Source organism: Salvelinus fontinalis, unplaced genomic scaffold (genome assembly GCF_029448725.1).
Source record: "Salvelinus fontinalis isolate EN_2023a unplaced genomic scaffold, ASM2944872v1 scaffold_1678, whole genome shotgun sequence".
NCBI lineage: Eukaryota > Metazoa > Chordata > Actinopteri > Salmoniformes > Salmonidae > Salvelinus > Salvelinus fontinalis.
In genome coordinates, this window is record NW_026601887.1 from 8,132 (window position 1) to 19,531 (window position 11,400).

The 11,400-nt window shown below is 41.3% G+C and overlaps 1 protein-coding gene across 1 annotated transcript; it reads left to right on the forward strand.

Moving 5' to 3' along the window:
• Positions 1 to 9,824: 9,824 nt before the first annotated feature.
• LOC129849778 (E3 ubiquitin-protein ligase TRIM47-like) lies at positions 9,825 to 11,196 on the forward strand. Its single transcript, XM_055916537.1, has 2 exons — positions 9,825 to 10,498; positions 10,924 to 11,196. The coding sequence occupies exons 1-2, from the start codon at positions 9,902 to 9,904 to the stop codon at positions 11,179 to 11,181; spliced, it is 855 nt and encodes a 284-aa protein (XP_055772512.1). The 5' UTR covers positions 9,825 to 9,901; the 3' UTR covers positions 11,182 to 11,196.
• The last annotated feature ends 204 nt before the right edge of the window (positions 11,197 to 11,400 follow it).

The window sequence follows — 11,400 nt, forward strand, 5'->3', positions numbered from 1 at the left end:
TATAGGCCTATGGACTAGGATACAGGAGGTGTGATACTAACCTTATTAAAACATATAGGACTATGGGCTAGGCTACATGAGGTGTGATACTAACATTATTAAAACATATAGGACTATGGGTTAGGCTACATGAGGTGTGATACTAACCTTATTAAAACATATAGGACTAGGCTACATGAGGTGTGATACTAACCTTATTAAAACATATAGGACTATGGACTAGGCTACATGAGGTGTGATACTAACCTTATTAAAACATATAGGACTATGGGCTAGGCTACATGAGGTGTGATACTAACCTTATTAAAACATTTAGGACTAGACTACATGAGGTGTGATACTAACCTTATTAAAACATATAGGACTATGGGCTAGGCTACATGAGGTGTGATACTAACCTTATTAAAACATTTAGGACTAGACTACATGAGGTGTGATACTAACCTTATTAAAACATATAGGACTATGGGCGAGGCTACATGAGGTGTGGTACTAACCTTATTAAAACATATAGGACTATGGGCTAGGCTACATGAGGTGTGATACTAACCTTATTAAAACATTTAGGACTAGACTACATGAGGTGTGATACTAACCTTATTAAAACATATAGGACTATGGGCTAGGCTACATGAGGTGTGATACTAACCTTATTAAAACATATAGGCCTATGGACTAGGATACAGGAGGTGTGATACTAACCTTATTAAAACATATAGGACTATGGGCTAGGCTACATGAGGTGTGATACTAACATTATTAAAACATATAGGACTATGGGTTAGGCTACATGAGGTGTGATACTAACCTTATTAAAACATATAGGACTATGGGCTAGGCTACATGAGGTGTGATACTAACCTTATTAAAACATATAGGACTAGGCTACATGAGGTGTGATACTAACCTTATTAAAACATATAGGACTATGGGCTAGGCTACATGAGGTGTGATACTAACCTTATTAAAACATATAGGACTATGGGCTAGGCTACATGAGGTGTGATACTAACCTTATTAAAAAATATAGGACTAGGCTACATGAGGTGTGATACTAACCTTATTAAAACATATAGGACTATGGGCTAGGCTACATGAGGTGTGATACTAACATTATTAAAACATATAGGACTAGGCTACATGAGGTGTGATACTAACCTTATTAAAACATGTAGGACTATGGACTAGGCTACATGAGGTGTGATACTAACCTTATTAAAACATATAGGACTATGGGCTAGGCTACATGAGGTGTGATACTAACCTTATTAAAACATATAGGACTATGGGCCAGGCTACATGAGGTGTGATACTAACCTTATTAAAACATATAGGACTATGGGCTAGGCTACATGAGGTGTGATACTAACCTTATTAAAACATATAGGACTAGGCTACATGAGGTGTGATACTAACCTTATTAAAACATATAGGACTATGGGCTAGGCTACATGAGGTGTGATACTAACCTTATTAAAACATATAGGACTAGGCTACATGAGGTGTGATACTAACCTTATCAAAACATACAGGGCTATGGGCTAGGCTACATGAGGTGTGATACTAACCTTATTAAAACATATAGGACTAATCTACATGAGGTGTGATACTAACCTTATTAAAACATATAGGACTATGGACTAGGCTACATGAGGTGTGATACTAACATTATTAAAACATATAGGGCTATGGGCTAGGCTACATGAGGTGTGATACTAACCTTATTAAAACATATAGGACTAGGCTACATGAGGTGTGATACTAACCTTATTAAAACATATAGGACTATGGGCTAGGCTACATGAGGTGTGATACTAACCTTATTAAAACATATAGGACTATGGACTAGGCTACATGAGGTGTGATACTAACCTTATTAAAACATATAGGACTATGGGCTAGGCTACATGAGGTGTGATACTAACCTTATTAAAACATATAGGACTATGGGCTAGGCTACATGAGGTGTGATACTAACCTTATTAAAACACATAGGACTAGGCTACATGAGGTGTGATACTAACCTTATTAAAACATATAGGACTAGGCTACATGAGGTGTGATACTAACCTTATTAAAACATATAGGACTATGGACTAGGCTACATGAGGTGTGATACTAACCTTATTAAAACATATAGGACTATGGGCTAGGCTACATGAGGTGTTTTACTAACCTTATTAAAACATATAGGACTATGGGCTTGGCTACATGAGCTGTGATATTAACCTTATTAAAACATATAGGGCTATGGACTAGACTACATGAGGTGTGATACTAACCTTATTAAAACATATAGGACTATGGGCTAGGCTACATGAGGTGTGATACTAACCTTATTAAAACATATAGGGCTAGGCTACATGAGGTGTGATACTAACCTTATTAAAACATACAGGACTATGGGCTAGGCTACATGAGGTGTGATACTAACCTTATTAAAACATATAGGACTATGGGCTAGGCTACATGAGGTGTGATACTAACCTTATTAAAACATATAGGACTATGGGCTAGTCTACATGAGGTGTGATACTAACCTTATTAAAACATATAGGACTAGGCTACATGAGGTGAGCAACTCTGATTGGCCATTAATTTGTTAATTAACTCAGGAAACTACACACCTGTGTGGAAACACCTACTTTCAATATCCTTTGTATCCCTCATTTACTCGTGTTTCCTTTAATTTAGTCAGTTACCTGTCTGCATTTGTCATCTGTTACCTTTTTCTTGTTCAAATCATGTGTTTTATTGAAAATGTTCCATTCCTATTGTTATAAACAGGGACAATCGTGACTTTGACTCCACACAACATAACATCCACAGATGTTAGAAATATGTCTCTCAACATTGATCACTTTTCTACAGTGTTTTAAAGATATATCTTGTGTTTCAGATGTTTTATATACCTCTGTTTCTGGTGAATAATTGTTACTTTATAAACTTTTTATACTGTATTAATAAAGAGAATTTTGATCTTGAACTTGATTGTGTATTTATTCTTCACCTTAAACTGATGAATAGTTAATTTGGTCCCTTAAACTGATGAATAGTTAATCTGGTCCCTTAAACTGATGAATAGTTAATCTGGTCCCCTAAACTGATGAATAGTTAGCCTGGTCCCTTAAACTGATGAATAGTTAATCTGGTCCCTTAAACTGATGAATAGTTAGCCTGGTCCCTTAAACTGATGAATAGTTAGACTGGTCCCTTAAACTGATGAATAGTTAGCCTGGTCCCTTAAACTGATGAATAGTTAGCCTGGTCCCTTAAACTGATGAATAGTTAGCCTGGTACCTTAAACTGATGAATAGTTAGCCTGGTCCCTTAAACTGATGAATAGGTAGCCTGGTACCTTAAACTGATGAATAGTTAGCCTGGTCCCTTAAACTGATGAATAGTTAGCCTGGTCCCTTAAACTGATGAATAGTTAATCTGGTTCCTTAAGCCGATGAATAGTTAGCCTGGTCCCTTAAACTGATGAATAGTTAGCCTGGTCCCTTAAACTGGTTCCTTAAACTGATGAATAGTTAGCCTGGTACCTTAATCTGGTCCCTTAAACTGATGAATAGTTAGCCTGGTACCTTAAACTGATGAATAGTTAGCCTGGTCCCTTAAACTGATGAATAGTTAGCCTGGTCCCTTAAACGGATGAATAGTTAGCCTGGTACCTTAAACTGATGAATAGTTAGCCTGGTACCTTAAATTGATGAATGGTTAGCCTGGTCCCTTAAACTGATGAATATTTAGCCTGGTCCCAGGTTAGTTTGTGTTGTCTTGCCAACTCCTATGGTATTTTGCAATACAGCAAAAGGAGATCTGGGACCAGGCTAATGAACAGTCTGTATTCAAATCTAAGTAAATGTTGTGATGGCTTCCGATCTACGCAGCTCGTTGACTGTAACATTAGCGAAACGTTTCAGCACCTCTCCCCATTTCTCCTGGTCCTCCTCTCTCTCCTGGAGCTTGGCCTGGTGGGCAGAGTAGACTATGCCCAGGATGAGGCTCTGAAAGCGGGGTGCAGCCAGAGGGAGAGCCCCTCTCTGGTCCTCCAGGTCCTTCACCATCTGCTCCATGGAAGAGAGGGTCTTGGGGATGTTGTGGTTGATGCGAGCCAGGAAGGCCCGTCCCTGCCTCATAGATGCCATCTCCAGGTCCTTCACCATCTGCTCCATGGAAGAGAGGGTCTTGGGGATGTTGTGGTTGATGCCAGCCAGGAAGGCCCATCCCTGCCTCATAGATGCCATCTCCATGTCCAGCAAGATGATGTTGTTGTCTTTGTCGATCTCTACTCCACCCAACAAGAACTGTACGGAGAGGAAAGGAACTAACGATCAGTGAAATGTGGGTAGATAATAACATATGTATAAGAAAGAAGTTTAGGAGTGAGCTGATATGGGTGAGCGGAGGAAAAACAAAGAGTTTAAGACAACATGCCCATTAAAGTGTAGCCTGGTCCCAGACCTGTTTGTGTTTTCTTGCTGACTTTGATGGTCGTTGTCAGTAAGACATCCCAAACTGATCTGGGACCAGGCTAATAGAAGTGTAACCTCAAACATCAGGTTTGCATCACTGAGGGATTGGCCCTGGGTAGGAAGATTGCCATGTACGGCACCATCACTGAGGGATTGGCCCTGGGTAGGAAGATCGCCATGTACGGCACCATCACTGAGGGATTGGACCTGGGTAGGAAGATCGCAATGTACGGCACCATCACTGAGGGATTGGCCCTGGGTAGGTAGATCACCATGTACGGCACCATCACTGAGGGATTGGACCTGGGTAGGTAGATCACCATGTACGGCACCATCACTGAGGGATTGGCCCTGGGTAGGAAGATCGCCATGTACGGCACCATCACTGAGGGATTGGCCCTGGGTAGGTAGATCGCCATGTACGGCACCATCACTGAGGGATTGGCCCTGGGTAGGAAGATCACCATGTACGGCACCATCACTGAGGGATTGGACCTGGGTAGGAAGATCACCATGTACGGCACCATCACTGAGGGATTGGCCCTGGGTAGGTAGATCGCCATGTACGGCACCATCACTGAGGGATTGGCCCTGGGTAGGAAGATCGCCATGTACGGCACCATCACTGAGGGATTGGCCCTGGGTAGGAAGATCACCATGTACGGCACCATCACTGAGGGATTGGACCTGGGTAGGAAGATCACCATGTACGGCACCATCACTGAGGGATTGGCCCTGGGTAGGAAGATCGCCATGTACGGCACCATCACTGAGGGATTGGCCCTGGGTAGGAAGATCACCATGTACGGCACCATCACTGAGGGATTGGCCCTGGGTAGGAAGATCGCCATGTACGGCACCATCACTGAGGGATTGGCCCTGGGTAGGAAGATCACCATGTACGGCACCATCACTGAGGGATTGGACCTGGGTAGGAAGATCGCCATGTACGGCACCATCACTGAGGGATTGGCCCTGGGTAGGAAGATCACCATGTACGGCACCAGACACGTCTGAGAGAGAAACATGTTGTTCCTTTTAAATGATTCATTATGAGAAAAACAATATTGTTCCACTCAGGACCATTGCATATGAACATTTACATATTGATAAAGATTGTCAAACTGAACTTCCACTCAGAACCTGTTGTGGTATTCTATCACATTATATAACATACTAATTATGTAACTGGACTTCCACTCAGAACCTGTTGTGGTATTCTATCACATTATATAACATACTAATTATGTAACTGGACTTCCACTCAGAACCTGTTGTGGTATTCTATCACATTATATAACATACTAATTATGTAACTGGACTTCCACTCAGAACCTGTAGTGGTATTCTATCACATTATATAACATACTAATTATGTAACTGGACTTCCACTCAGAACCTGTAGTGGTATTCTATCACATTATATAACATACTAATTATGTAACTGGACTTCCACTCAGAACCTGTTGTGGTATTCTATCACATTATATAACATACTAATTATGTAACTGGACTTCCACTCAGAACCTGTTGTGGTATTCTATCACATTATATAACATACTAATTATGTAACTGGACTTCCACTCAGAACCTGTTGTGGTATTCTATCACATTATATAACATACTAATTATGTAACTGGACTTCCACTCAGGACCTGTTGTGGTATTCTATCACATTATATAACATATTAATTATGTAACTGGACTTCCACTCAGAACCTGTTGTGGTATTCTATCACATTATATAACATACTAATTATGTAACTGGACTTCCACTCAGAACCTGTTGTGGTATTCTATCACATTATATAACATACTAATTATGTAACTGGACTTCCACTCAGAACCGGTTGTGGTATTCTATCACATTATTTAACATACTAATTATGTAACTGGACTTCCACTCAGAACCTGTTGTGGTATTCTATCACATTATATAACATATTAATTATGTAACTGGACTTCCACTCAGAACCTGTTGTGGTATTCTATCACATTATATAACATACTAATGATGTAACTGGACTTCCACTCAGAACCTGTTGTGGTATTCTATCACATTATATAACATACTAATTATGTAACTGGACTTCCACTCAGAACCTGTTGTGGTATTCTATCACATTATATAACATACTAATTATGTAACTGGACTTCCACTCAGAACCTGTTGTGGTATTCTATCACATTATATAACATACTAATTATGTAACTGGATATCTACTCAAGGCATTCAAGACACAGAATATTTAAAATATCTAAAGACAATAACACGAACTATAAATGAGTCTGATAACTCACCATCTAGTAGATTCTGAACCCATATAGTTCCCAGAGTGACCCAGACCAGGAGTCTGATAACTCACCATCTAAGAGATTCTGAAGCCATAGCGTTCCCAGAGTGACCCAGACCAGGATTCTGATAACTCACCATCTAGTAGATTCTGAACCCATAGAGTCCCCAGAGTGACCAAGACGAGGATTCAGAGTTGAGATTTCACCACCATTTCTCTTTTCTGAACATATAACTCTGATTGGACGATGGTTTCACTGCTTCCTGTCTTTCCTTAGCTTCTACTTCAAGTTCTGTTTTTATACACTAAAAACCCCAGTGTGATAGTCAGTGAGTTAAAGGCTAGAATGCCATACATTCTTCAGCCTAGGAAACAGGGCATCGGGGCCAGTTGGCTCATAGGTTTACAGTTACAGTTTACACTACCGTTCTTCATTCCTGGTCCTACTGGGTGTACAGGCTCATTATTCCAGCCAGTACACACCCAACTGTTCAACTACCGTAATCACTAAGCCATTAACTGAATGTGTGTTAGTATTTGAACCAAGTCAATGACACAATAGAAAAGTCTATATACAGTGTGTGCAAATGAAGTAAGATTAGAGAGGTGAGGCAATAAATAGGCCGTAGTGGCGAAATAATTACAATTTAGCAAATAAACACTGGAGTGGTAGATGTGCAGAAGAGGAATGTGCAAGTAGAGATACTGGGGTGCAAAGGAGAAGGAAGAAAAATACATATAAATAAAATAAATAACAAAATGGGGATGAGGTAGTTGGATGGGCTATTTACAGATGGGCTATGTACAGGTGCAATGATCTGTAAGCTGCTCTGATAGCTGATGCTTCAAGTTAGTGAGGGAGATATGAGTCTCCAGCTTCAGTGATTTAGTGACAGCACCACAGATTCACTGGCAGCATCAGCTGAGCTGGGTCGTCACTAGTTACCACAGCCACAAAGTGATCGCCTAATTATACAATTTCTCTTCTTAAAACGTGATTTTAAACCTAACCACACTAATAAGCGTATGCCTAACATGCTGTCTACACCGGGATGTTGATTTTGTCCATCCACACCAGACATGATCAGGACATGCAGGCTGAAATATCAAAACTCTTAACCAACTATATTATTTTGAGAACAGGTGGAAACACATGAAACGGTTCATGGATATTTAGCTAGCTAGCTTGCTGTTGCTAGCTCATTTGTCCTATTTAGCTAGCTAGATTGCTTTTGCTAGCTCATTTGTCCTATTTAGCTCGCTAGCTTGCTGTTGCTAGCTCATTTGTCCTATTTAGCTCGCTAGCTTGCTGTTGCTAGCTCGTTTGTCCTATTTAGCTCGCTAGCTTGCTGTTGCTAGCTCATTTGTCCTATTTAGCTCGCTAGCTTGCTGTTGCTAGCTCATTTGTCCTATTTAGCTCGCTAGCTTGCTGTTGCTAGCTCATTTGTCCTATTTAGCTCGCTAGCTTGCTGTTGCTAGCTCATGTGTCCTATTTTATTAGCTAGCTTGCTGTTGCTAGCTCATTTGTCCTATTTAGCTTGCTAGCTTGCTGTTGCTACCTCATTTGTCCTATTTAGCTCGCTAGCTTGCTGTTGCTAGCTCATTTGTCCTCTTTAGCGAGCTAGATTGCTGTTGCTAGGTCATTTGTCCTATTTAGCTAGCTAGATTGCTGTTGCTAGGTCATTTTTCCTATTTAGCTCGCTAGTTTGCTATTGCTAGCTCATTTGTCCTGGGATATAAACATTGGTTTGTTATTTTACTCGAAAAGAAGATCCTTTTTTCCCCTGGATCTTTTGTAGAATTTTGATCCATTTTGAGTCACACAAAATCTTGTTCTCTACTCCGACAATTAACCCACAGATAAACAGGGGAAATGTAGTTTCTAGTAATCTCTTCTTCTTCTTCTGTGGACGTTATGTGTATCAGTTGGCAAACAACTTTAAGGTGCATTACCACCACCAACTGGACGAGTGTGGACCTCAGTTCAGCTTTCAATCACCCACGTGGGTATATGCTCCTAATAACCAATGAGGAGATGGGAGAGGCGGGACTTGCAGCGCATCAAAACATAGAACCAAGTTCTATTTTAGCACCTGGCTTCGCAGACGCGCGCAGTTTGGATGAAATGATTGAAAAATATCAAAAATCAATAAATCAAATGTATTTATAAAGCCCTTCTTACATCAGCTGATGTCACAAAGTGCTGAACAGAAACCCGGCCTAAAACCCCAAACAGCAAGCAATGCTGGTGTAGAAGCACGGTGGCTAGGAAAAACTCCCTAGAAAGTAGTAGAAGCACGGTGGCTGGGAAAAACTCCCTAGAAAGTAGTAGAAGCACGGTGGCTGGGAAAAACTCCCTAGAAAGTAGTAGAAGCACGGTGGCTGGGAAAAACTCCCGAGAAAGTAGTAGAAGCACAGTGGCTGGGAAAAACTCCAGAGAAAGTAGTAGAAGCACGGTGGCTGGGAAAAACTCCCTAGAAAGTAGTAGAAGCACGGTGGCTGGGAAAAACTCCCTAGAAAGTAGTAGAAGCACGGTGGCTAGGAAAAACTCCCTAGAAAGTAGTAGAAGCACGGTGGCTGGGAAAAACTCCCTAGAAAGTAGTAGAAGCACGGTGGCTGGGAAAAACTTCCTAGAAAGTAGTAGAAGCACGGTGGCTAGGAAAAACTCCCTAGAAAGGACAAAAGTCCCCCTCCCCCCATTGTAGCTAATTATCTATAACACATTGTACAGTTTTACAACCACATATGAGTTATTATGGACGCTTATAGTTAGTATCACAGCATATCAGTTTAAAACATTACAACATTCATTAAAAGCATTATAAATATGTACTTCATAGAAACTGTTACCCTTTATATATTCTAACCACTCTATTTCATTTATTCCATATTAAGGGTCCTAACCTAGGAACTAAAATATTTGTCTCCTTCTCAACTTTGCCTGCAGTTCTCTCTCTCTCTCTCCCTTCCTCTAACCCCTCCCTCTCTCACTCCCTCCTTCCCTCCCTCTAACCCCAGCCCTCTGGCAGAACCAGGAAGTCCCTCCCCTTCACACACTCTCTTATGAGGAAATAAAACTGATCTGAGTCTCTCTGTCGTCTGTCTGTGTGAGAGTGAACAACCGTCCAAATGGCTCAACAGGGAGTTCTGCTGGACCAGGACCAGTTCTGTTGTTCTGTCTGTCTGGATCTACTGAAGGAGCCGGTCACCATCCCCTGTGGACACAGTTACTGTAGAATCTGTATTGAGGGCTACTGGGATCAGGATGTTCTGAAAGGGGTCTATAGCTGTCCTCAGTGTAGAGAGACCTTCACTCCAAGGCCTAATCTGAGGAAAAATAACATGTTGGCTGAGCTGGTGGAGAAACTGAGGAAGACAGGACTCCAGGCTGCTCCCCCTTCTGCTCTGTGCTATGCTGGACCTGGAGATGTGGCGTGTGATTTCTGCACTGGGACCAGAAAGCAGAAAGCCCTCATGTCCTGTCTGGCGTGTCTGGCCTCTTACTGTGAGACTCACCTCCAATCTCACTATGAATTTCCTGGTTTCAAGAAGCACAAGCTGGTCAAAGCCACCGCACAACTACAGGAGAAGATCTGCTCTCATCATGACAAACTGCTGGAGGTTTACTGTCGTACCGATCAGCAGTGTATCTGTATGCTGTGTACAATGGATGAACATAAAGGCCATGATACAGTGTCAGCTGCAGCAGAGAGGACTGAGAAACAGGTAAGACCAGAACAACTTGTTGGTGACTGTCTGATAAACAAAGAATTAAAGATACAGTAGGAAATAAAATCTGTTTCAATATGAGAGAATTCAAATGAAATGTATCCACAGCTAATGAATACAAACCTTGAGTATATAGATATGTTAACCCAGATTCTCCAAATGTATCACCATTTTCTAAAGTCAAACACTATTATCATTCTGAATGGCCTTTTATGAGTCCAAAGTTCAGTCTCAACCCCTTGATACATGTAGGCCCACCATAAAAACTATAATCATTCACATAGCAACATAATATCATATTGTAAAGGGACTTCCTCAGGATTGTAGACCTTCCTCTCTATGGGTCCTATGTCACATTACTATACTATTGATCTACTGGACTAATAAAGCTTGATAGCTCATTGAAGAGTGATTCTCCACAGAGGCAGCTGGGGATGAGTCAGCAGAAGGTCCAGCAGAGATTCCAGGAGAGAGAGAAGGAGCTGAAGAATCTCCAAAAAGCTGTGAAGTCTCTCAAGGTGAGTATTGTTGACCAGAGGAGACACACCATTTCACTTCTCTTCTCCAATCAGAGAGAGGGTGAGGGGCCCCTATCCAATCCCACTGACCCCACTGTTGGGAACAGGCTGTCTGGACCCCTTTCAGAGAATAGACTGTTTAATGTAACTGACGGCATATGAACCCAGGTCTACCGCGGGAGAAACCAACATATTGACCGTTACACCAAGAGGACATTCCCTATTGGACCGACACTGATTTAGAAGTAGCAGGCGGGGCTACCTCATCAGATAACCATGAGTAACCATGACTGACTCATGTCCCCTATACATTAACATGGAGCTCTCTCTCTCTCAATTCAAAGGTATTTATTGGCTTGGGAAACATATCTTTACTATGCC

Coding starts and splice junctions, on each gene's coding strand:
- LOC129849778 (XM_055916537.1), top strand. CDS start 9,902: ATGGCTCAACAGGGAGTTCTGCTGGACCAGGACCAGTTCTGTTGTTCT. Junction 10,499..10,923: donor CAGAGAGGACTGAGAAACAG/GTAAGACCAGAA, acceptor GATTCTCCACAG/AGGCAGCTGGGGATGAGTCA.